Raw genomic sequence first — 26,212 nt, 5'->3', positions numbered from 1 at the left:
TGGGTTAATCCTCCACTAATTAGGTAATATAAGCTGTGCTCCTCAGAGAAAAGTCTGCTCTCAAGAAATACAAGATACAATTTGTTCAGTTATTGCCTAATCCTGGACTGAGTCCTTTATTGATTTACTTTCATGCCTTGGAAACAAAAGACATTTTTCTAAAAGGTCAAGAGGTCTTAGTGCAAGTTCAGGGGAAAAGATGATAAGGAGGACATGAGTGTTCCACCGCAACTGTCCCCAACCTGACAGAGAGGTGGCTGTGAGGGTCTGAGGGTCCTCTTCACTCTCAGGGCAGCTCCCACTGATGGAATCGGACACAGCCAGTGCTATGGCCACTCTGAGGGGACAATGCGTGCCTCACCAGGCTGGATCCATCCCAGCTGCCCTGAGGGAGTCCCTCCCAGGAGATGTGAAGGCAGATGCAATCCCAGGCAGCCCCAGAACAGCTCCAAGCATCCAGCACCACTGCCCACCCCAGTTCCACTAGGGATCTAATTCGGGAGCACCATGGGCCTATGGAAGTTAGGAAGCCTGTGCCCAGGTAAAGTGTTTTAGAGATAGTGCTGCTCAGCATTGGCGGTGCAGCAGAATCCCTAGTGGACTCTCGAAAGAAGCCTCAACCTAAACTCAGTAAATACGAAATTTTAGTGTTCGGTCCAAGAGATGGCATTTGTAAAACGCTTGCCAAGAGATTCCACTATGCCACCAAGGATGAGAACCTAGGCTTTTGAATAGGTTCCAACCTTCACAGCACAGTGGATTCACCTGGGGTGCTTTTTAAAATTCCCCCCACTCAGGCCCCCTTCACCACCAATTCAATCAGAATCTCTGGGGTTGGACTCAGGCACCAGGTTTTCATTAAGTCCCTCAGCGAACTCCAGTGTGCATTCAAGTTTAGAACCCGGGTTCCAGGCCCATGATTCTCAGCCTTTCATACGTATTTGAATTAGCTGGGGTCTTGTGAAAATGTAGATTCTGATGTCGTTGGTTGGGGTTGATTCAGTAAGATTGCATTTCTAACAAGCCATCCCAGTGATGCCTGCGCCACTGGTCCACAGGTTACACTTTGAGTAGCAAGACTGTTGAACCTAATGACGAGGGTCTATTTCCTGACCTGGTTGCCTTCTTAGAAACCACAGAATAGGGCTCTGGCTTCCACAGCTACCCAAACTTCCCGCCTAGCGTACCTCATTGTCACACTCAGCCAGGACCTGGTCATATTCGCTCAGAGCAACCAAGAAAATAATGGAGGTGACACTCTCAAAGCAGTGAATCCATTTCCGTCTTTCCGATCGTTGGCCACCAACATCCACCATCCTGTTGTGTAGAAACATAGATCCTTCAAAGGTTGGAATACATGACACTTTAGGGGAAAAGGACATGAATTATTATAGCATGGAAACCAGCGCTCTTTGAGGTCTTCAATAATTTCTAAGACAGAAAAGAGGTCCTAAGTTTTAAAATGTTTGATGCTGCTGCTTTAAGCAATGAGGGACCACTGGATGTTTCCTGGCAAAGAAGGCAGAGAATGTAAATGACATTTCTGAAGGCATGCAGAGGTGACTTGGGGAGCCTGCTGGTTAGGAAGCTAACCAGTGTCCAGGCAGAAAACGCAAACATCCACTTGGGTTCTGTGGCGACCACTGCAGAGTCCCTGGATACCAGACACAAGAGGGACAGAGTAGCCAGCTGTCTTCCGGGTCCCCCACGCTGGACTCAGGACCTGAGCCTATTCTGTTTTCGTGGCTCCTCTATTTTACCGTAAATCCTTTCTGCATTCTCTGGATGCCACCTCTTGTTCCCTATAAAAACCTACAAGTGTCCTCTGTCCAGCACAGAAATCCAAAGCCTCTATCTGTGTCTCTGGGAAAAATTTCAGCAACTCGCAGCCCAGGGATCACGAACTCAAATGCTCCAGGAATCAGTCAGTTTATGGGAATGAGGCAAGTGGGTTCCCCAAAGTATAAAAACATACACGGCACAACAGCCGGGGGCCCTGTCTGCAGGGAAACCTGCCGCGTACCTGCAGCCAAGCTCTGCAGAACAAAACGCAGGCTCGCCATGACCACAGCCTCTGCCTTTTCAGGAGAAACAAGGTATCTAATGTGTTAGCTCAAACGATTCTTAATAACACCAAGTGAGCCAAAGAAAACACATAATGGACCAGATACAGCTGCCAAGTCACCCTCACCCACCCCTACCTCACTGCCCCACTACACACACACCAGTCCCTGAAGACCCTGGGTCGATGTGCTTAGGTGGCCCACAGGCCAACCACCCAGAACTGTTGTCCAGAAAAGCGCAGGAAGGAAAACGAGAAATTCAATCCTGTCCTTGAACCATGTCCTGGAGGTGCGACCACTCCCACAATGACATGTTCGTGGCTGGCTATCACAGCAGGGAACCATCTGGAAATAGGACATTGCAACTGTCAAAAGGCTGAGCTTGAAGAAGCCATTCTATAAAGGCCTCAATTTCAAAGATCAGAATTTTTCAGCCAGAAATATCCCACTGGGAGAGGTGCTCTGAGTTGTAAAGTAATAGATTTCACTGGTGGAGGATGTTAAACCCATTCAGCAGACTCTAGAAAGTAATGCAAAACCCATTCTTCACAGTCCAAGAAGGATAAACTTAGAAGAAATAAAAGTCTTTTCTAAAACAAAACAAACAAAATCCTTGGGAGCCTCTCTCTAAGAGGTTTTGGACATGGCAAAAAGCAGTTAATTGTGAAAAGGCCTAGAGAAATTCACGGGCGCACAGGGGGCTACTATTAAAATCAGGGATATGCTAATATAGATGGGGGACATTTTTGAGGGGCTGGACCCGAGGGCTCCCCAAACACAGCAATTCTGGATAAAGAAGCACTGAGCTATAACTGGGGATCAGACAGGACCCGGATGTGGGAGGACTGGTGTGTTGTCTCAACTAGAAAATCATGTGCGATAATTTTTAGGAAGAACAAGGGAAATAGTGGATATAAAAGTGCTTTGAAATGTGCAGTGCTAGGTATATGCCCTATATTATTCACTTTTTACCATAACTAAATGCAGTGAAGATTCACTGAAGTCATCCTAAAAGTATTCCCTATATTTGTAAGTAGAAATGCATACATTTTTACACAGCTGTTAGTTTGTATATATTATTCTTTATAGTTTTAATACACATTTTTGTATAAATTCTTAATTTTCTAAGGATAAATCTTGGAGGAGAAAATAGAGGAGAAAGGAAATATTATTCACCTTTAAGGAAAAGACATCGATAATCACTATATTCAATTTGTGGGATACAGAAGTATATACATTTGTGTGTGTGTGTGTGTGTGTTACACATAAGAACCATTCCAGGTTCCAGTAAGGAAACCCTTCTTCTCCAAGGGTAATAGGAAGGTGACTTCCTCTCCATTCTAGGGTTGAGATCTACCACAGTTCTAAATACCCCGAGCAGAGAGGGTCACTCTGCCCTAAGAGATATAATCCCTGCTTAGCAATAACACGTTTAAGAATCCATCTGGGGACTTCCACGCCTGGACGGATTCTTCATGGTACATCAGGGGGACAGACTTACCGAAAGATGATGTTTTCCAAGTCAAATGGATACTCGATGATGCCGGTGGTGGGCACTCGGACGCGAAGCACGTCTTGTTGTGTCGGCACAAATGATGGTGTAGCGATGCGGTCGATGTCAGTCAGGTAACTGTATATCAGAGAACGAGGAACTGAGTCTCCTCTTAGAGAAGGGAGAAATGTCCATCCTATTCAAAGGAAGTCACCCCCCACTCACAGTGAGCCCCACACAGACACGTGAATTCCATCAATGACTTTCCTAAGAGCCAGCCCCAGGCCAGGCTTCTCCATCCTTCCTACGACTGTTTTGAAGACAATATGGGTCAGAAGGACTTTCATGAGCCTTCTGGGACATCTGCAGAGCACTCCATCTCTGGCTCCTGGATTCTAAGCTCCATCTCTGGCTCCTGGGAGACAGTGGGGCTGGAGGGACCAGGATGTTGGAAATGGCTCTCTCCAACGCCCCATCTGTCATCCTCCCTCCAGAGGCCCTTCTCCCTCCCACTCACCCTTGTCCAAGAACATTATATAATGGAGATGCTGTTCTCCAAAGCTTTGCTCAATGAACTAAATAGAGTTTCTAAGAAAATACACAGACGTAAAACAGGCCGAGGAGAAATTCAAAACAACAGCAACAAGAAAAAGTTTTCTTGTTGAAGACACTGGGAAACTATACATCTCCTAAAATAACCCAAAACTTGCCTTCACTTATTTTTGGCCATATATTGAAGCCCTGAGCTTAAAACACATATTTTTTTTTTTTTCTGTAGTAAAATAAGAGAATCCTTTAAAAAAAAACACAACAACTTTTAAGGCCTTTCTAAAAGACATTTTTAGGTAAAATAACTGTAACTCAGGCCTTAGCTAACAAAAGACTTGGAGCTGCAGAGCTAGAGCCCCCTGCAAGTTGAGACCAGCCCTGCGCTGTCCCAGCACAGGATCAGGGGCTGAGCAGGTTCACATGGAGGCTAAGCAAGAGGTCACAGGCAAACCCTGTTCACCACGTGCCTTCAGCTCCAGAAGCAAAGCACCGGGGCAGCCTTCCACAATCCACTTCCCTGCCCAGATACAGTCCCAGGGCTTATCACTGTTTTTGCTGTACTTTGATGTGTAATTATTTGATTTATACCTGACTTGCTCCACCAGACTGTACATTCTCTGAGAGCAGAGAGCATTGGTTGTTTAATACCTGCAGCCCTTACCACAGTGCCTGGCGCATCGCAAGCAGACCTTTTTAGCCAAGGGATTGAAAACCGCTGGCTCAGATGGAGAAAATGAGCAAGTACCTTGAGTCCTGCCGGTTTGGAAGGTTGGGCAACTGGGTTAAGGAGACGCTGTTTTCTCTGTGACAGCTCTGACCACCACCCTAGCCATGCCCCTCGTCCATGTCAGTGGCCTTGCTCCCATGGTTTTCAGGGTTACATTGAATTCTGTAGCAGGTCTGGTGGGTCTTCCCCAAATGGATCTATATCAAGAGCCCTAGCCAATCCCCAGGACTTCACAGAGGCAGCTAACTCAGGCCACCTCAGCTATGGCTCAGGAACGTCGTGCCCATCCCTGGCTCCTTGAGGTGTCAAAGGCAAACCCTCCTCCGTGGCCCTTTCTTTCCTTCTTCCACCTCTCTATGCTGATCTAACACCTTATTGGGGTTTATTTTCCTGCCTTGAGGCTTTTTTGCACCTAAACATTCCTGTACTTAGATTAGTTGTGCCAACCTGGATTAATGACATTAAACTCTCAGCCCGGGATAAACACCAAAGACAGGCCATTGAAACCACAGGACGTGACACTTCTGGCTTCCTCTCCTGCCCAATGCCTTGTCCAGCTCAATGCCTGCTCCGAGGGTGACAGTGGTACCCAAAGGGAAGGAGGCAAATCCGGGGAAGGGATTCCTGAGCCTCAGGGGATGGAAGATGATATGGGACACGTGAGAAAGCTGAGCTGCAGAAGCAGGAGTGATTGCCACTTTAAGAAGGACCCATATCAAACTGTTGCCCAGTGGCCAGACTGAGGAGGCACTGCCCTGGGATATTATTTATTTATTTATTTAAATTTTCCTTTTTATGAGACAGAGTCTCACTCTGTCACTCAGGCTATATTGCAGTGGTGCAATCAAGGCTCACTGTAACCTCAACCTCCTAGGCTCAAGACATCCTCCCGCCTCAGCCTCCCGAGTAGCTGGGATTACAGGCACAGGCCACCACGCCCAGCTACTTTTTGTATTTTTTGCAGAGACGGGGTCTGCTCTGCTGCCCAGGCTAGTCTCGAATTCCTGGTTTCAAGCGATCCTCCCACCTCTGCCTTCCAAGTCCCTGGGATTACAGATGTGAACAGGAAATGCCTAAGAAAGTGAAAATCTGTCATCTCTATGGGACAGTTTGCATGCCGGGACATCTAAATAGAAATCTTCTTACCTTCAAGGATTAATGAATTAAAAGTTGAGCTGTATGGGTCCAAAATACAGTGTGTAGGCCTTCCCAGGCGGCCAATAAACAAAGGATTGAGCTTCCTGTGTGTGCTGGGAGCACAGCCTGCCTGTGCCACTAGAGGGCAGCACCAGATCAGCGGCTGATGGGTCAATGGCCCCGCTGCTCTAAACTTGACTTAGGATTTTAGGGCAGTTGGACCGGCTGTCTTCTGATGGGGAAACCCGAAAGGCAGAGGAATATAGAGAGGAGGAAAGTCGAAGCCAAAAGCAAGGGTATTTCTTGTTTATATCAGGTAATTTAAGCACTCCAAAGGAGATCAGTCCCACTTAAGGGACCTCAGATTTGATTGAGTCTCTCACTGGAAACGACAGGCTTAGAACACAGCGAGAGCAGGTGGGTGTTGGCAGGAAGAGAGGTCTGCGATCCACAGAGTGACTGACGGCTTTAGGAGGTGGTGAGGGATGGCACCAAGAGGTCAGGTGGGATACGGAAAAGCGGAGGCAGGTAGCGCTGCCGCTGTGCACCGCATTTCAGCAGCGTTCAGCGAGAAGCTTCTTTGAAGTGTGGCCGAGCTTGCCTGAAAGCACCGCGGGCAGCCAGGCTGGGCTCTGTACTCACTATTTGGCAGAGTCCGACAGCTGGTACTCCCTCCTCCTGTCATAACACTCCTGGATGCCTGGATCTTGCCAGAGCTGCTTGATGGCCTCCACCTGTTCCCTGGAGAGCATGGAGACCTTGTCCACTTCCACTTCTCTGATTATCTGGGCATTTTCCTACTCAAAGAAAAGAGAACCTTGCATCAGGCAAAGGAAAGGAAGCCAACCCATTGGCAATGTCTGGACAAGACTTGCCCTGGTCTGTGGATTTGGAGAGCTCTCACTAGGCCTGAGGCGTGGTGGGCACCCTCCCAGGGGCTGCTCGCAGCCAAGATACCCACTGCAGCCATGCTGAGTGGAGATGATGTGGCTGCTTAGCTCTGTGGAGAGACCACAGAGAGCCCAAGACCTACAGCTTCTGTGCCCAGCCATGTCCTGGGTCAGTTTCATCAGCATTCAACACCCAGTGGTAAATAAAGAGACACTGGAGCTATCATCCTACCAGCAAACTTTACTTCTTCATTAACATGTGACTCATTTGAGTATCTGCACAGCCAATGAGGCCATTTAAAAATGGTGGAAGCTGGTCCACCTGGTACACGCAAAAAGGAGGTGCATTGTCTTTAGAGAACTGGAACACAATAATACCAACTAATCATCAGTCTGGGATTTTGTTCTCTCTTTCATTAAAAAAAAAAAAAAAAAAAACTGGCCAGGTGCGGTGGCTCACGCCTGTAATCCCAGCACTTTGGAAGGCTGAGGTGGGCAGATCACAAGGTCAAAAGTTCAAGACCAGCGTGGCCAACATGGTGAAACCCCGTCTCTACTGAAAATACAAAAATTAGCTGGGTGTGGTGGCAGGCACCTGTAATCCCAGCTACTCAGGAGGCTGAGGCAGGAGAATCGCTTGAACCCGGGAGGTGGAGGTTGCAGTGAACCGAGATGGCGCCACTGCACTCCAGCCTGGCGACAGAGCGAGACTCCGTCTCAAAAAAAAAAAAAAAAAAAAAAATTACACTTTGGGAGGCTAAGATGGGTGGATCACGAGGTCAGGAGATTGAGACCATCCTGGCCCGTCTCTACTAAAAATACAAAAAATTAGCCGGGCGTGGCGGCGGGTGCCTGTAGTCCCAGCTACTCAGGAGGCTGAAGCAGGAGAAAGGCATGAACACGGGAGGCGGAGCTTGCAGTGAGCGGAGATCACTCTACCGCACTCCAGTCTGGGCGACAGAGTGAAACTCGTCTCAAAAAATAAAATAAAATAAAATATATGTATATATAATAATTGACTTTACTTTTTAGAGCAGTTTTAGCTTGCCAGCAAAACTGTGGGGAGAGTACAACGCATTCCCACAGTTTGCTTTTTATTTTCTTGCATCACTGATACAGCTCTTTCCCACTGGGAGCCTCCCTCCCAATGCACTACTCTCCCCACACCACTGATTATTATATTATCATATTTATTATTACTATGATTATTAAATAATTATTTCTCTATTACTATGGGAATTAAGGCCATTATTACTGTAATTATTACTATTACCGCAGATTACCATTTATTGGCCATGTACTATGTGCCAAGGCCTCTACATACATTATCTCATTTAATCAATGGGAGGCTAGCATGAGCCAGAAATCTTTCCAAACCTCAGAAAATGGAAAAGATAAGGTTGGCCTGCAGCCACAGCATTTCCACGTGTTGGCCCCAGAGACTCAGCATCCTTTCCTTGGCTGCAAGTTGTAGCAGACAAATGAATCCTGGCAAGAGAAGCAGGACCCCAGGCTCTTCTTCCCCCTCCCATCTTCCTGTATCCCACAGCAATTACATCACCATGCAGGGCTGGCTACACCGGCAGCTGTGAGTCAGCAAGCATCTGCTTGGTAGCTGGGATGTCAAGTGTAGATGGTACCCCCTGAAAAGTCACTTTTATCGTGCGTCGTTCATCCTTATAATTATCCAATAGCAAGCCAGAGAAAAGGAGGATCTTACACATCCACTTGCCTCATCCTAACAAAGGACTGTGATTAAATCGATGTGACTCTTCCCCACACCTATCATGAAAGTGAATGTAAACTCTTCTGGAGACTGTAGGACCTTCAGGCAGGTAGGGTCTCAAACAAGGTCCAGGCAGGATGGATTACTGGAAAGTGTGCTGCACTGGGAATCAGGACCCTGAGTTCTAAATGGTGTAGTTGGGACTTTTAAGGACCCCAACAAGTTACCTACCTTAGTGTCCTCATTTGTAAAATGAGCCATGATTTCCAGGGGCACCTGAATTATAAAGTGTTACTTAAATGTGAGTAGAATTAGCCTTTACTATTGTAGCAGATGTCTAATAAGTATTTCTTGTTTGCAAAAACAGGATACATCAGTAGCCTCTAAACCCTGACTTCTAATCTCACCCTGGCATGCTGCACATCATGGGCCCTCTTCCTGACTGGCGAGAATGACAGACGGAGAACCTGGACGGTGATTATCCAGTGTGGTGCAGAACAGCTGTCTCCCACGTCCTCCCCTCCTCTCGCCACCCTCTTGCTTCCCAAATAGGTCAGCTGTGCTGAGCTCTACCCTCTCAACGTAAAATGTCTGTTTTCCTCTCTGTCTTCATGGCAGGCCAGGAAATGCCACGAGGGCAGAACCAATGTCTTATTTGTTCTTATATCCCAGAACCTAGTGCAGTGCCTTCTACTGCAAATAATAGGTGCCTTCTATTGATAGGTGCGTGCAGTAAACATCTGTGGTGCATGTAAAATTCATCTACCTAACAAGGCAGAAAATCATGAGAAAATAAAGAGTGAAAGCATGCTAGGGTGGAAAGACAGAAGTGCAGGTGATGGTGGGAGCACAGAGCAGGTCAGGGCAGCCTCTCAGAGGAGGAGACGCTCAGGCGACACTTGGCCAATCTGTAATTCTAACTTGGGCTCTGGTGGCCCTCAGCATCCTTGCTTCTTATAGGCATGCCTCTTTTGCTGCACTGCTAAGTTTCACTATCAAAATCAGGTTAACTGCTGAGCGTTAGTACTGCGACAATCATCAGGGCTGTGACAAATGCATTTCTATCTCTCCTTCTCACGAACACAATGTAGGACTGAACTTTAGGGTGAATGAAATGTGAGTGGAAATCACTCGTCTCTTTTGAAAATAAATGCGATGACTGAGCACAGTGGCTCACACCTGTAATCCCATCACTTTGGGAGGCTGAGGGAGACGGATCACCTGCGGCCAGGAGTTCGAGACCAGCCTGTCCAACATGGTGAAACACTGTCTCTACTAAAAATACAAAAATTAGCCGGGTTTGGTGGTGCATGCCTGTGATCCCAGTTACTCTGGAGGCTGATGCAGGAGAATCACTTGAACCCGGGGGGCAGAGGTTGCAGTGAGACGGAACTACTGCACTCTAGCATAGGCAACAGAATGAGACCCTGTATGAGACAGAGAGAGAGAGAGAGAGAGAGAGAGAGAGAGAGAGAGAGAGAGAGAGAAAGAGAGAGAAAGAGAGAGAAAGAGAGGGGAAGGAAGGAGAAGGAGAGGACAGGAAAAAGGAAAGGAAAAACTTTTCAGAGTCAGTGAGTAATGCACCACACTCATTTTCATCTGCTGTGGTGATTTTGGAAGCATGAGACAAGATGGGGCCTCCATCGCCCAGGGCTCCTAAGTGACTACAGTGAACACAGACATGCCCTCACTTGCCATGCTGGATATGTGGCATGAGTGAGAAATCAACTCACAAGTTATCAACAAAGTTAACTAAGCTGAACTTCGGGCAGTTTGTTAGTGCGGCATGACCTACTGCACAGATCCTGACTGATACACGTTGCAATGGATAAACCCTGCCTTTGGCTCGTGTAGTAGAGAGAAAAAGTGGAACCCAGTGAGATATCAAAGAGGAAAGCAAGCTTCTACATGAAAAATAGGGAGTAGATATAGATATGACCTGTCAGGTCACCGGGAGACCTCACCAGGACAGGAAGACATATTGTCTGTTTAGCCAGGTGAGGGGAATTTGGAGAATCTGGCTTGAAAGAAGCAGAGAGCTCAGCCTCTTTGGAAACCCAACGGTAGAACTTGAATTTGGAGCAGACTGCACACAAGAGGCCCAGAAGTACTCCAAGTGCGGAGATTTATTTTTTATTTATTTTTATTTTTTTAAAGGTAGAGGCTCACTCTGTCTCCCAGGCTGGAGCACAATGGTATGATCTCAGCTCAACGCAACCTCCGTCCCACTGGGTTCAAGCGATTCTCCTGCCTCAGCCTCCCAAGTAGCTGGGATTACAGGCACCCGCCACCACCACTGGCTAATTTCTGTATTTTCAGTAGAGACAGGGTTTCACCATGTTGGACAGGCTGGTCTCAAACTCCTGACCTTAGGTGATCCGCCCACCTCAGCTTCCCAAAGTGCTGGAATTACAGGCATGAGCCACTGCGCCTAGCCGAATTTTTAAACTCTTATTTTGAAATAATATAAGACTTGCAAAAATGTGGGGAAAATGGTACAAAGAGTTCCATGCTGTTCAAGATTGGCCAAATGTGAACAATTAACTACTTTATTATTCATCCTTTCTCCCTCCATGTGTGTGCAAACACACACACTTCACACCCATGTGGGCCAACACACACGTTTACTTTTTTCCTGAAACATTTGAGAGTAAGTTGCAGGCACAATGCCGCCTTATCTCTAGAGACTTAGTGTGATTTCCTAAAAACAAGGACATCATCTTGCATAATCACAGCATAATGATCAGCATCAGGAAATGAGCATGGACACACCATTATTATTATTATTAAAGAGTATTAATCTTCAGGCCTTGTCCCAAGTTTGCCGGTTGTTTCAGGAATGTCCTTTATCTGGTCTGGAGCCCAGTGTAGGATCATATGTTGCATTTAGTGGTTGTGTTTCGTTAGTCTCCATTTATCTGGAAAAGTTCTTGGTCAGAGAAGTCATTTTTGTCCCTCTGAATGAGAATGGCCCAGCAAGGGTCTGTTCTTTTGTCACAAGTCATTATGAGGATGGCTGGTGGAGACAGTGGCAGCTGAGGCCCCGGAGAATGTTCCAGGGACAAGTATGAGGAAGGGCAGGGAGGAATGAGGAAGGGAGTACCCTGTAACCTTTATTTAAATACAATTTTTAATTGGAATATGGAATATGAAATGAATGACTTTCTGTAGACCCTTAACAATGTCTGTCTGTGTATTGTAAGAGTGGAGTTGGCTGAGTGCGGTGGCTCACGCCTGTAATCCCACTACTTTGGGAGGCCAAGGTGGGAGGATCGCTTGAGCCTAGGAATTCAAGTCCAGCTGGGCAACATAGTGAGACCCCATCTCTACAAAAAATGCAAAAATTATCTGGGCATGGTAGTTGTGCCTGTAGTTCCAGCTACTCGGGAGGCTGAGGTGGGAGGATTGCTTGAGCCTGGGAGGTCAAGGCTGCAATGAGCCAAGATCGTGCCACAGCACTTCAGCCTGAGTGAAAGAGTGAGATACTGTTGCAAAAACACAATGATAATGACCCAAAAGAGTGGAGTTTTGTGCATAACTCTGGTTTGGCAAGCAGCTCATCCACAGGTATGTGGCTACTTGGATGGGCCTGTTCAAACAGCCTCCACGGCACCTGCATTCTGAGCACAAGGGACTCTCCTGCACTGTGGGGAAAGCATTGAAGGCTGGCTTCATCTCAGGGAAAGAGAGGACAAGAGTCGGAAGAGGATGAGGGTTAGGGGAGATGTGACTTGGGTGGGGCACATGCTGAGTCTGAGGTGGCCAGCATCTAACTGGAGATGTCTAAAAGGCAGATGGATAAAATGGGTCTGCCTGTGGTTCACGGAGAGTCCTAGGCTAGAGAAACATCATGAGTTGAAATTGCCTAACACATTCATTTAATTGAAAAAAAAATCACTCTCAAAGGAGTAAATATTCTAGGAGCAAACTCAGCGATACAGAAACACGACCAGGCTCTCAAAATTGAGCTCATATCTGGCTTTCTCTTTTTCCTTTCTCAAACTAAAATCACCATATTCACTGCTCTGACAGGGGAACCTGGACAGCAGATGTCCTCCATGTGTGTTTCATTCAGAAATTCCCAGGCTAACAGTAACAGGAGCTGCTGATGAAGTGGCGCCCTGCCGGTTTCACGCAGGGATCCGCGGCTGCTGGTGACAGTCCCTGTCGAGTGCAGTGAGGCCCTCTGGCTGGGACCCAGAGCCCAGCAGGCTGCCCCATCTCCACCAGATCCTCCCCACGCAGGGCTTCCTGCCCTATGAATGCCCCAGGACAGCAGGGCTCCGAGCTCTCTGTTCAAGATCGACTTTCCCAGTTAAGCTAGAGTCCTTGTTCCTTTGTCAGATCATTAAGCATTTTGGTTAAATTTTATATTTTTAATTTCTATTTACTTATATTTTAATTGACAAAATTGTATATATGTTTGACTTACAAGCTGGTGTTCTGATACATGTATACATTATGGAGTGGCTAAAACAAGCTGTTTAACATTTGTATTACCTCACATGCTTATTGTTTTGTGGTGAGAACACTTAAAATCTACTCCTTTAGCACTTTTTTTTTTTTCTTTTTTTGAGACACCATCTTGCTCTGTCCCCAGGCTGGAGTGCAGTGGCATGATCTCAGCTCAATGCAACCTCCGCCCCACTGGGTTCAAGCAATTCTCCTGCCTCGTCCTCCTGAATAGTGGGATCACAGGTGCCCACCACCATGCCCGACTAATTTTTGTATTTTTAGTAGAGATGGGGTTTCACCATGTTGGCCAGGCTGGTCCTGAACTCCTGACCTCAAGTGATCTGCCCACCTTGGCTACCCAAAGTGCTGAGACTACAGGCATGAGCCACCGTGCCCAGTCTGCAGTTTTCAAATATACTATATATTATTATTAACTTAGTCACCATGATACACAATAGATCTCTTGAGCGAATTGCTCCTGTCTAACCTTTTTGTTAAAATTAATAATTGTTAACGTATTGATATGGTTTGGCTCTGTGTCCCCACCCAAATGTCATCCTGAATTGTAATTCCCATAATCCCCACGTGTCAAGGGAGGGACCTTGTGGGAGGTGATTGGATGATGGGGCGGTCTCTCCCATGCTGTTCTCGTGATAGCAAGTGAGTTCTCATGAGATGTGATGGTTTCGTAAGTGTTTGGCAGTTCCCTCTTCACAAGCTCATGCTCTCTCCTGCTGGCTGTGAAGGAGGTGCCTGCTTCCCCCTCTGCCATGGTTGTAAGTTTCCTGAGGCGTCCTCAGCCATGTGGACCTGTGAGTCAATTAAACCTCTTTCCTTTATAAATTACCCAGTCTCCAGTATGTCTTTATAGCAATGTGAGAATGGACTAATACACGTATCATAGATAATAAAAACTTACTATTTCAAGTGTCTACTGTGATGTACGGTATCTATAAGCTTTGTAAACACAAGTGAGATTAAGATAAAGTATATTATTAAATATGAGAACTCTTTGTAGCATAATATTTCCAACTTTTGTAAAATCACCCCTCTTTAACAACTACAGAATTATACTCTGTGTTTTCCATGTCCAGAATTACACTATGTGTTCTATTAAACAAAAATTATGAAGTAAAATTTTAATATTCCATAACCATCAGCTTTTGAAGCAAAATATTACATCATAAAGAAAATGCCAGTTAACCATGGCAGAGAAAGGAGTTTTTCCTATAGAAAATAAACAAGGAACTTCTGATTCTGGTAAAGGAGGACGACTAGGAAATTTGAATCAACTGTCCCACTAAGGGCAGCTAGAAATGGCAGACAAAATATTTTGCAAATATGCTTGAAATTATTAGAACGCTAACGCAGGCCCAGTGCAGTAGCTCATGCCTGTAATCCCAGAAGTCTGGGTAGCCGAGGCAGATGGATCACTTGAGGCCAGGAGTTCGAGACCAGACTGGCCAACATTGTGAAACCCCATCTCTACTAAAAATACAAAAAATCAGCTGGGCGTGTGGTGCATGCCTATAATCCCAGCTACTCAGGAGGCTGAGGCAGGGGCATCACTTGAACCTGGGAGGTGGAGGTTGCAGTGAGCTGAGATCACACAATTGCACTCCAACTTGGGCAACAGAGTGAGATATGTCTCAAAAAAAGGAAGAAAGCTAATGCAATGATGCAATAGTTAATAACTGCTAAGCCACTACATAGGGGAAGACAGTGCCCAAGCAGATGAGCCCTACAATGGGGATGTTTTACTCCTGGGGCTTCTGTCAACTCTGGAAGGGACAGCTGACGGTTAAGCAGCTCTTTTTCCAACATCACAGGGCTAGAGTGACAAGGATTGAGGTTAAGGCTCTGCAAGAGCAAAAGGCCCTCACACAGCCTCTGGCTCTGCGCTAGGATTCCACAGGGCAGCCCTGAGGGGTTTGCAACTCAGTTGGAATCATGACAATCTCAGATATCAAGTATCTCCAGACAACTGGCAGAAGACAAGGAAACTCCCTTTTGGAGTTTGAGAGATCTTCCTCATCCTCAAATTATTTTTTCAAATATGTATCCAGGGCTCCACCCAAAACAATCAAGCCTAAGAAGATGGGACAACCGCAAAGACAGATGACAAATAAAAAGATGGCAAAAGATCTGCCGTGCAAACACTAACCCAGAGGAAACTGGAGTCTCTCTACTAAGATAAAAGCAGACTTCAAGGCGAAAAGCAGAGCTAGAGCTAGAAGAGAGGCATATTTCGAATAACAAAAAGATTTGGAAAAACGTAGCAGCTCTAAAGTTTTATGTAGCTATTAACATAGGATCAAAATCTATGGAGCAAAATTTCACAGGTGGAAACGGAGAAATGGACAAATCTTCATCGTATAGAGATTTGAACATACCTCGCTCACTGACTGACAGTGTAAACAGACAAAAATCTCAGGAAAAATATAGACAAACATGATCAGCAAATTTCAACTTATGGATACATTTTGATGCATTCAAAATAACGTAGAATATATACTTTTTTAAAGCACACCTATAGTGTATAAATGTATATTTATAAATATATTGTATATTTATAAATATATTGTATAAATGTATATTTATAAATACACTTTTAAAAGCATATGTAGAATATTTAATTACTAAGACTTCATGTAAAAAAACTGGTTTTCCAGCTTCTTTTGATCAATTTTCATCTTCTCTGGAAACTCTAAGCTCAGCAGGGACTCGCGCCCCTCCCTCCTGTCCCTGCAAGCTCACTCCATCCACTCCGCAGACACTTCACTATTAAACACGGAGCTAAAGGCAGCTAGGCTTCTCCAATCTCCCGTGCACTCAGAACAGAAGCAAGCTTTGTAAACCCAATTCAAGATTCAACAGAAATCTTTATTTCTACTCCAATCTTCATCCTTCTCTTTCGCTTCCTCTTTTCTCCAACAACAAACATAAATAACAGAATTTACTGGCCACAAAGTGTTGGCTTGAGGGGCCAAGTTAGTTACTTTATCTTCTCTTAACAGTCAAAACTTCAGTCGGGGCTGGGCACCGTAATTAATCCCAGCAATTTGGGAAGCCAAAGTAGGAGGATCACTTAAAGCCAGAAGTTTGAGACCAGCGTAGGCAACAAAACAAGACGCACATCTCTAAAAATAAAATAATAAAAAATAAATTAGTTGAGCATGGTGATGCATGCCTGTAGTCCCAGCTACTCTGGAGGCTGTGGCAGGAGGATCATTTGCACCCAGGTGTTGGAGGCTAGAGTAAGCTATGATTGTGCTACTGCCCTCCAGCCTGAGCAAGAGAACAAGACTCTGTCTCTGAAAAAACAGCAACTTCAGTGTGTTTCACTAAACAGGCTCTTTCCCAAGGCTCCTGTGATAAATACATAAATACTTAAACACCTGTAGCTATGTGAGTGTGAATAATGCAGTTGAGAGATGGTATGCGTGGCCTTGCCAGCTTAGCTGAACCTATTGACGTTTCCCGGAATGCCCCACCATGTTTGGTTCTGGGTTACGGCTGGCCACAGAAGAAACAGAAAGAGACTTGCAGAAGGACGTAGCCAGCATCCGGGTCTGGAGTTCAGAGGCCTGCTTCTTCTTAAAAACAACCCAGCTGATCTTCTGGTCAACCTCACAGGTGCTCTCAGCACATTTAACTCCTGCCTGGATCTTCTCCTTCGGCTTCTCCACATCCTGGGGCAGGCACATGTGCAGATCCATGGCCAAGGGTGCCAGCTTCTTCCACAACTTACCTGCACCATCAGGATGGTGACGCCTGTGCCGGTTCCAGTTCATCGCCCCAGAATCCACTTGGCTTTTGTGGGTTCTGCTTTGTCTTTGCAGGTTCCAGCCTACCCTTGCTCTTCCCTGCTTCACATCCCCATTTTCTCCCTGACTGCCAGCCCTGCTGACCTATAGCGGCCTCAGGCCCCCCCGAGACACACAGCAGCAATAGCCTTCCAGTGTCTTCTTCACAGCTCCAGCAGCGAACGCAGTTCAGTCCCCATCATGAGCCCATCGTTTCCCAGCACTCTGTGCAGCTCCGACTCCCTGACACACAAGAGCTTCCGTTACGGTCCGCTCAATTCTATGTAGGGGCAAAAATCCCCGATCACCTTAGGTCCAGGGGGAGGTAGTTAGGGTTCAGTTGGGGTGCCGTCAACATCCCACACTCAGCTGGGCACCAGCAGGCAGACTCGTTCACCACTCAGTGCACAGCGTCACGCCCCTGCTCCAAGCCAGATCCAGGGCTCGCTGCTGCGAATAGAAATAGGCCCTAACCTTGAGGATTGCAGAATTACAGCTGTCCTTCTGAGTAGGAATGACAACAGACCCCACACAAATGCTGAGCTCAAAGGAAAGGAGACCTTTCAACTGGGGATGAGTGAAGAGACGGGCTAACGACTACTTCCCACTAGAGGTGGCCTGATGCGGGGGGCGGAGAAGGTGCTACATCTTCCCTTCTTGCTGCCAAGAACATGGCTTCCTGCCTGTGCTTGCCAAAGGTGGTTCTGTGAATGGAGCAGGGGTGTGGGAGGGGGACCAGACCAGCCTTTGCTACATTGCATTTCACATAACAGGCCTTTCCCTAAGATGCTCTGGAAAGCGCCTAAACCCTCAGTGGAACAAAATCAAGTGAAATTTTCCAAACAGCATCTGGTAGCCCAACTCCCTCAACACCCTCCAAACGAGGAATGCATGTATTTGGTCAGTGGGGCTGCTTCTCAGAAAATGGCTTTGGGGCCCAGCAAGGTGGCTCATGCCTGTAATCCCAACATGTTAGGAGGTCAAGTCGGAAGGATCACTTGAAGCCAGAAGTCCAAAACCACCCTGGGCAGCAAAGTGAGACCTGTCTCTAAAAAGAAAAACAAAAAGAAAAAAAAAAAGTAGCCAGGCGTGGTGGTAGGCGCCTGTAGTCCCAGCTACTCAGCGGCTGAGGCAGAAGGATCGCTTGAGCCTAGGAGTTGGAGGCTGGAGCGACCTATGATCACACCAGTGCACTCCAGCCTGGGCAACAGCGAGACCCCATCTTTAAAAAATACATATTTGTTTTGGGCCAGTTAATGGTAGGTGCCCAGGGGCCATTAGATATGGTCATGTTACGTGGGAAGATAAGAGTTTTCTGTCCCTGTCACCATCTTGTTCACTATCTTGTTCCTTCCCTTCCTCCTCTAGTTGAGAGAGTTCTTTTAGTTCTTTAGCACATAAAAATTGTTTTATCACCGACAGTCCAATTTATCAAGAGGAAGATCTCTTTTGTCTGTGCCTATCTATCTTCAGAATCTGCGGAGCCTGCTGCTGGGAGGACGGCAGGGTGTGCTCCCAATTTTCCAGCGACCAGGGCCCTGCTGGGGAAAAGGCTGGGACTCTGCAGGGAAAGGCAGAGGGCAGAAAAGGTGAGTGACCAGAGTGGCAGGGCTCAGGGAGCTCTCAGACCAAAAGGCCCCGCCACAGAGAAAGTAACAAATGCTTTGCCCCACCTGTAGGCTTCCTGCAGCGGCACAACCAGCTGTGAGAAATCTCATTCTCTTTCTGGTGTTGGATTATGTTCACAGCCCTTCCAGACAAGGAAGCAGTACTAAAGGCTCACCGTAATTCAACAAAACACCAGCAAGGCTTCCATTGAAGAACAGGTTGGTTTCAGAAACTTACTTGTACACTTGGTTATTGGGAGCTGAAAGTATTTTCCCACTAAGCCAGGATGGCTACGGGTCCAGCACATCCTATTTTCCTTTCTTCCTGGGCTCGCAAGTCATGCTGTGTCTCCCAGCCTTCCTGGCAGTCAGGTGGGTCCGTGTAACTGAGTTCTGAGTGAGGGAATTCAGGCTGAAGCAATGCATGCCATGACCAGGCCTGACCTCCAAAACCTCCCATGCAATCCCCCTCCATCTTTCTTTTCCCATTTCTTAGCTGAGAGAGAGTGAGGGAGAACGGGTGTGGGGAGACGCTCAAGGTGATGGGGATCTGGATTTTGAATGACTGTGGGGAGCGGAGCCCAAGCACCACACTCCCACCAACTTATATTGAATTGACACGGATGTGACTACAAAATCAACTTCATTTTGCTAAGCCACTGAGTTTGTGGTACTGGTTTATTATTTTAACTTTAGTAAATTTTACTGCATACAGCCAAAGAGAGAGAGAAATGATATTAGCATGGGAGGTTCTTAAAGAAATCCATTTTAACCAGTGCAGAGATGAACTATCACACCAAGTATAAATCCTCGCTATAAGTTTTGGTGTAGTACATGTACTTTTTTTTTTTTTTTTTTTTTGAAACAGAGTCTTGCTCTGTTGCCCAGGCTGGAGTGCAATGGCGTGATCTTGGCTCACTGCAACCTCTGCCTCCCAGGTTCAAGCAATTCTCCTGCCTCAGCCTCCCAAGTAGCTGGGATTACAAGCACATACCACCATGCCCGGCTAATCTTTGTATTTTTAGTAGAGACTGGGTTTCACCATGTTGGCCAGGCTGGTCTCCAACTCCTGACCTCAAGTGATCTGCTGACTTCGTCCTCTCAAAGTGCTGGGATTACAGGTGTGAGCCACCATGCCCAGCCTCAATGTACAATATTTGTTAAAGCTACTTATGTGTTATCTGCTCCTTTCTGCCACCCTACCTCACAGTGACTCTCTCTTCAAGGTCCCGTTTCTCAGACCCAAACTACAGTACTACTTCTTATGCATAAACTTTCTAAGACTGCGAGCACCAAAACCTCCTCGTTCCTCTCTTCCCCAATCAAAAACTGCAGGTACGCCAGACAGGAGGCTGTTAGCCCTGGAGAGAACTCTATTTATTTTTCAGTTTCTTTCCTTTATCCAGATCTGAGCCCAGACATGGTATGATTAGAGAGGACAGGCTGATGACCCCGGAATTTCAGTGCCTTAACAGCACAGGTGTATTTTACAACCCTTCACAGTCCATTATGAGGTCATGGTAGAGGTGGGGAGGACTCTCCTCCACAGAGTTATTCAGGGACCCAGGCTTGCTCCAGCAAGTGAGTACACCAACTTGAAGGGCCCTGGAGTCCTTCACTAGATTATTTGCACCCAGTCTGCAGGGGAGGGAAGAGAGCATGGAGCAGTATTCAAGAAGTCTTATGGGACATGGTGGACTTAACCTCTGGACACAGCTCATTGGCCAATTAGTCACAAGGCTCCTGCTAAGTGCAAGGGAGGCTGGGAAATGTGTTCTTCCCATGTGTTCAGATGGAAGGTGGAATGGGATTTGGTGAACGCAGAGCATGCTCTCTACCGCTCACAGAGTCTTAAAATCTCTTTCTCTTTTACCACATTGGTTTCTAACATTTGTATGATGCCAGTGTATGCTTTCACGCAGATCAGGGTAAACTGCAGCTGATGGGCCACATCCAGCAGACTGCCTGTTTTTGCTAATAAAGTTCTATGGGAAGACAGCTATGCCTTGTGATATTGTGATATTGTCTGCCTGCTTTCAAACCTGCAACAGCAGCGTCAAGCTGTTGAGACAAAGCCGGTATGGTCCACCAAGGCTAAATCACTTATTATCTAGCCATTTACAGAAAATGTTTGCTGACACCTTCTACAAACAGTCCCCAACTTATGATGGTTTGACTGAACAATTATCTGACTTACGATGGTGTGAAAGCAGTAACCATTCAGTAGAAACCATACTTTGAGTATCCATACAACCATTCTGGTCTTCATTTTCAGGTCAGTGTTCGATAAGTTGCATGAAATATTCAATTCTTCATTATAAAACAGGTTTTGTATTAGATGATGTTGCCCAACTGTAGGCTAATGTGTTCTGAGTGCATTTAGCAGGCCAGGCTAAGCTATGCTGTTTGGCAGTTTAGGTAAATTAGATGCATTTTTGACTTTTGATATTTTCCATTTATGATGGGTTTATCAGGGCATGATCCCATCATAAGTCTAGGAGCATCTGTATAGACTGATAATTCTAATTAAATGCATCCAAGTAGCACACTGCTGTAGCTGTAATTCCTAATGCATTCATTCATCAAGCGTGCGTGTATGCAGCACCCATAAACTCTTTGCCAGGCTTATTCGAGGTAGAAGTATGCAACTATGAAAAAAAATTGTCTTTATGCTCAAACTTCTAGTCTTTATAAGAATGATGGTAAGAGGTGTGCAGAGTGTGGAGAAGCAATCTTTTAAAAATGTATTTAATTAGTGCAAAAAGCAAGAGAATCCCACCGAAGCAAATTTCCCCACTCTTCAGAAGTTTTAAAGGGCAATTCCCAGAAATAATTTAGATTGTGGACCTGCCCCGACTGGAAGCATGTATAGTCATCCACCGCATAATGATATTTCAGCCAACAACAGACTGCGTATATGATAATGGTATGATAGGATGTAAGATTATAATGCAGCATTTTTACTGTATCTTTTCTATGTTAAGATACAGTTAGATACACAAATACCACTGTGTTACAACTGCCTACAGTGTTCAGTACAGCAACATGCAGTACAGGTTTGTACCTTAGGAGCAAAAGGTAACCCAGGTACCTAGACCTGGTAGCCCAGGTGCGTAGTAGGCTAGACCATATGGGTTTGTGTAAGTGCACTCCATGATGTTCACACAATAATGAAATCGCCTAACTTCACATTTCTCAGAGGGTATCCCTGTTGTTAAGCGATGCGTGACTGTACGTAGTAACATTAAATAAAATGCCACCCAATGGAAAATCTTAGAATTGTTCTGATTCCCATTAACATAATTAACAGAAGTAACAGAATTTTCCCAGTTTCTTTTTTCTTCTTTATAACTTCCTTAAGCAAGCCATGTTATCATGTGCTAGTTCCCCTGAGGTACAATATCGCATTGTTTATTTTTACCAAGTATACGCCGTGTCAATCAACCAGTGGCCAGACGTTTCCAGAGAGGCGGAAATCTAAGACAAGCGTGGAAGGACAGTCCCTACATCCTCCCTGGGGCGCTGCTGACTTTTAAGAGAAACCAGTGGCCTCCCCAGTCTTTGAAAAAGGCCTCATCAAGGCAAATCCAAACAAATTTTCCCCCAATTCACTGTCAAACAGGTTTCATACTCAAACCCCAATGCAAAGGGAAGGGAATGTTAGATTCATTAGTTTAACACCAGCTAGGCAGGTACAGCTGAGGCTGAGCTGAAGAATAAATGTTAGGAAACAAAGTTCTTTGATGGCAACACACCGGAGCATAATCTCCCTCTTGAGAACCCCTCTTAGGCCCAGGCCTCCTTCAGACCCCTACCACCTCCCTGCTCAGACAAGCACTTTAGAAACAAAGAGAACATGAGGCATTGGCAGTAGTTCATGGTACCAGACAGCCTGGAAGCTGGAGCTGGGCCGAAGGACATTTGGAATTCTGGGATTCCGTGGGCTTCTGCATCCTTAGAGCATTTGTCCCAGGGCTGCAGGATTCTGGAGCTTTGGCATTCTGGTTCTCGGCTGGTGGGACTAAATAAATTGCCCTTTTCTGTCTCCACCCTGAATTCTTCATGGTCATGGTCTTGACTCTTGATTTACAAAACGGGATACACTAAAGCAAGAAGCGGGGGCTCTGCCTGTGTCTATACACTTCTGCTCCCTGGGGCTTGTGGTCAGCCCCAGTAAAACATCCAGTGATCAGCCTTACCGATGCACAGGAGGCTCTTAATGAAGGGCAGAGACTATAATCCTCATCTTCATCCATCTCCCTCCCACCTTCCTAAGTGCCTGGGGGCTTACATGCCACCTCAGAGGAATGAAGAAACTTGCCAATTCTCATTGTTCATGATTCCATATTTGCGAATTCACCTACTTGCTAAAACCTACTTGTCACCTCCAAATCAAACTGATGGCACGTTCACAGTCATTCTCCACCGTGTACAGAGCAGCAAAAAATCTACGTCACCTGATGCACATGTTTCCATCTGAGATCGAATTAGTTCTGGTGCTGTAAAAATTGTTCTTCCTACGGTCTATCTAGTGGCCTGTGTTTGGAATTTTCATGCTTTTTTTGGTGGTGATTTTGCTAAGATAGCACTTGATATGGTTTGGCTGTGTGCTCAGCCTAATCACATCTTGAATTGTAGTTCCCTTAATCCCCATATGTCGTGGGAGGGAACTGATGGGAAGTGATTGAATCATGGGGGTGGGTTTTTCCCGTGCTGTTCTCTTGATAGTGAATAAGTCTCACAAGATCTGATGAGTGAATAAGTTTCACAAGATCTGATGGTTTTATAAAGGGCAGTTCCCCTGCACACACAGTCTTTCCTGCTGCCATGTAAGATGTGCCTTTGCTCCTCCTTCACCTTCCGCCATGATTGTGAGGCCTCTCCAGTCATATGGAACTGTGAGTCCATTAAACCTCTCTCCTCTGTAAATTACCCGGTCTTGGGTTTGTCCTTATAGCAGCATGAGAATGGACTAATATGGCACTAGAGTATAGTGTGACCCTAAGAATGTGATGGCCCTATGGGGGACATACATGTGTCAGACTGGCTTCCTTCAAGAGGACTCAAGATATAATCTCAGGTCATCCCCTACTAGGGAACTTTCAATGAATTTACCTGACCGCAGGGCCTCAATTTCCTCATTGGTAAAATGAGGAGGGGAGGTGGGGTGGTCTTTTCATCATTAGCATTCTCTAAAGAATGTATTTTTTAATTATAAAGCTTCATAAATATTTATTGTTGTGGACATTCTTTCAAAGTATAAAGGCAAACACAGCCACTGTAGTCACTCTTTTTCGAGTGCTCTAAAGCAATCATCATAACTATACTTAGCTGAGGATGTAAAGGAATGCCACCATTGATAAAGAGGTCTGTTCCTGGGATCCAGGGTGAACACTATTCTAGGATGGCCCTGAAAACCTTGAGGATGACCAATGTGTAGGTCCCTCTCTCTTCTGTGAATCACACATCCTCAAAATAACCAGGAAGACAGCCTCAAAGGCAGTTATTCCCCAAAAATAATATTGCCCCAAACCGTTTTCTCTCTCGACACACACATGTTCATGAGTCACCCTGGGGTTCTGGATCGCAGGTTTTTCCGGCTCAGGTGAACAAGCCAACGTGCAGCAAAGCTGCTCAGCCACTCTCCGAAGGAAGAACCCGAGATTCTTTGTCGTAATCAGGTGCGTAAGGAAACCTGTTGGGGTTAGTACAAAGTGTCTCTCTCTTTAAGCAGCTCGAAGTTATACAGACATTTAACCAAGTCTCCTACTTCCTGTGAAAAAATCCCAACCAAGCAACCAGCCGAGCACAGGTAGGTGGTGAGTGACAGATATTTGTGCAAAAATTAGATGTGGTCTCGTGAAGTCCCCACAGCCCAGGAACATTCCACTCAATCTAGTGAGCTCCATGCTCACTATGTGCTGGTCTCGCACCGCATCCGGGGGAAGCGGATGTAACTCTACAGAGGCTGACTTGAGAGACACGATCCAGTAAGAGGCTGGACTGCTTGATCCAGAACCCCGTAGAAATACACTGGTCCTGTCAGCAGGTCTGAGATAGATGTCTAGCCAAGTGACAAGCTCCAGTACAGCCTTAGGATTCACCAAAGTCACCCCTACTCATGAGACGTGTGAGGCATACAGATTTGCCTTTAAGTGGCAACGAGGATATCTGCACTCCAGATCTTGGTGGAGAATTTAGTCTCTCTGCTGCCTAACTCTTACCAAATTTGGAAACAAATGGTGTCTATGGATGACTTTCCTGAAGTACACACAGCCCAGCGATGCCTGTATAAGCATTTCCAGAGTGGCATATTAAACACAACACTACTCTACAAAACGTGGTACATATCCTTAAAAAAAGTTCCTTGACCAAATTAGTTTAGGACAAAGTCTGAAAAAGTTACCCAAGATTTTTACTTAACTGCAGAACGGCACACAAGTGTGTGTGTGTGTGTGTGTGTGTGTGTGGTGTGTGTATATGTGTATGTGTGTGGTGTGTGCGTATGTGTGTGGAGGTGTGTATGTGTGTGGAGGTGTGTGTGTGGTGTGTGTGTATGTGTGTGTGGTGTGTGTGTGTGGTGTGTATGTGTGTGTATGTGGTGTGTGTGTGTGGTGTGTCTGTGTGTGATGTGTGAATGTGTGGTGTGAATGTGTGGTGTGTGTATGTGGTGTGTGTGCGGTGTGTGTGTACGTGTGTGGTGCATGTGTGCGGTATGTGTGTGGTGTGTGTGTGTGGTGTGCATATGTGTATTTGTGGTGTGTGTATGTGTATGTGTGGTGTGTGTGTCTGTGTATGTGGTGTATGTGTGTGGTGTGTGTATGTGTGTGTGGTGTGTGTGTACGTGCAGTATGTATGTGTGTTGTGTGATGTGTGTTTATGTGTGCGGTATGTGTATGTGTGTTGTGTGGGGTGTATGTATGTGTGGTGTGTTTATGTATATGCATGTGGGGTATATATGTGTGGTGAGTGTGTGTATGTATATGTGTGTGTGTATGGTGTGTGCTGTGTGTGTGTTGTGTGTGTGGCGGGGGTACATGTACCCCTCAGGGTAGGGATCTGCTATGGTCTGAAAGTTTGTGTCCCTCCAAAATTCATACATTGAACTCTAATCCCCAACATGGAGGTATTAAGAAGCGGGGCTTGTGAGTGGTGACTAGGTCATGAAGGTGGAGTCCTCATGAATAGAATTCGTGCCCTTATAAAAGAGGTCTGAGCTGGGCACATTGGGTCGTGCCTGTAAGCCCAAGGACACGGGAGGCTGAGGTAGGACTGCTTGAGGCCAGGAGTTCAAGACTAGCCTGGACAACATAGTGACACTCCCTCATTCATAAAAACAAATAAACAAATAACCAGCCGGGTGGTGTGTGCACCTGCAGTCCCAGCTGCTTGAGAGGCTGAGGCAGGAGGATGGCGTCAGTCCAAGGGTTCGAGGTTACAGTGAGCTATGATCGCACTACTGCAATCTAGCCTGGGCAACAGGGCAAGACGCTATTCCTGAAAAAATAAAAAGAGGCCTGAGGGAGCTTGTGTGCCCCTTCTGCCATGCGAAGACACCAAGAAGATGCCATCTCTGAGGAGCAGACTCTCACCAGACACTGGATCTGCTAATGCCTTCATCTTAGACTTCTGCAGACTTCCCGACCCCCAGAACTGTGAGCAGTAAACACGACTGTTTATAAATTACCCAGCCTAAGGTATTCTGTTAGAGCAGCCTGAATAGACTAAGACAGATCTTAGTCTCTTTTCTTCATTAATGT

The 26,212-nt window shown here is 46.1% G+C and overlaps 1 protein-coding gene across 1 annotated transcript in view; it reads right to left on the bottom strand.

Annotated features, from left to right (window-relative positions):
• Positions 1-26,212, bottom strand: part of GNA14 (guanine nucleotide binding protein (G protein), alpha 14) — a 243,904-nt gene that overhangs the window by 4,365 nt on the left and 213,327 nt on the right. Inside the window, exons 3-5 of the mRNA XM_011984080.1 lie at positions 6,611-6,765; positions 3,565-3,693; positions 1,188-1,317 (exon numbers count right to left, since the gene is read on the bottom strand). Coding sequence (XP_011839470.1) covers positions 1,188-1,317; positions 3,565-3,693; positions 6,611-6,765 — 414 coding nt within the window. The remainder of the gene's footprint in view (positions 1-1,187; positions 1,318-3,564; positions 3,694-6,610; positions 6,766-26,212) is intronic.

The sequence above is a fragment of the Mandrillus leucophaeus genome, unplaced genomic scaffold, assembly GCF_000951045.1.
Source record: "Mandrillus leucophaeus isolate KB7577 unplaced genomic scaffold, Mleu.le_1.0 Scaffold260, whole genome shotgun sequence".
Classification (NCBI taxonomy): Eukaryota; Metazoa; Chordata; class Mammalia; order Primates; family Cercopithecidae; genus Mandrillus; species Mandrillus leucophaeus.
This window is presented reverse-complemented; position numbering and strand designations above follow the sequence as displayed.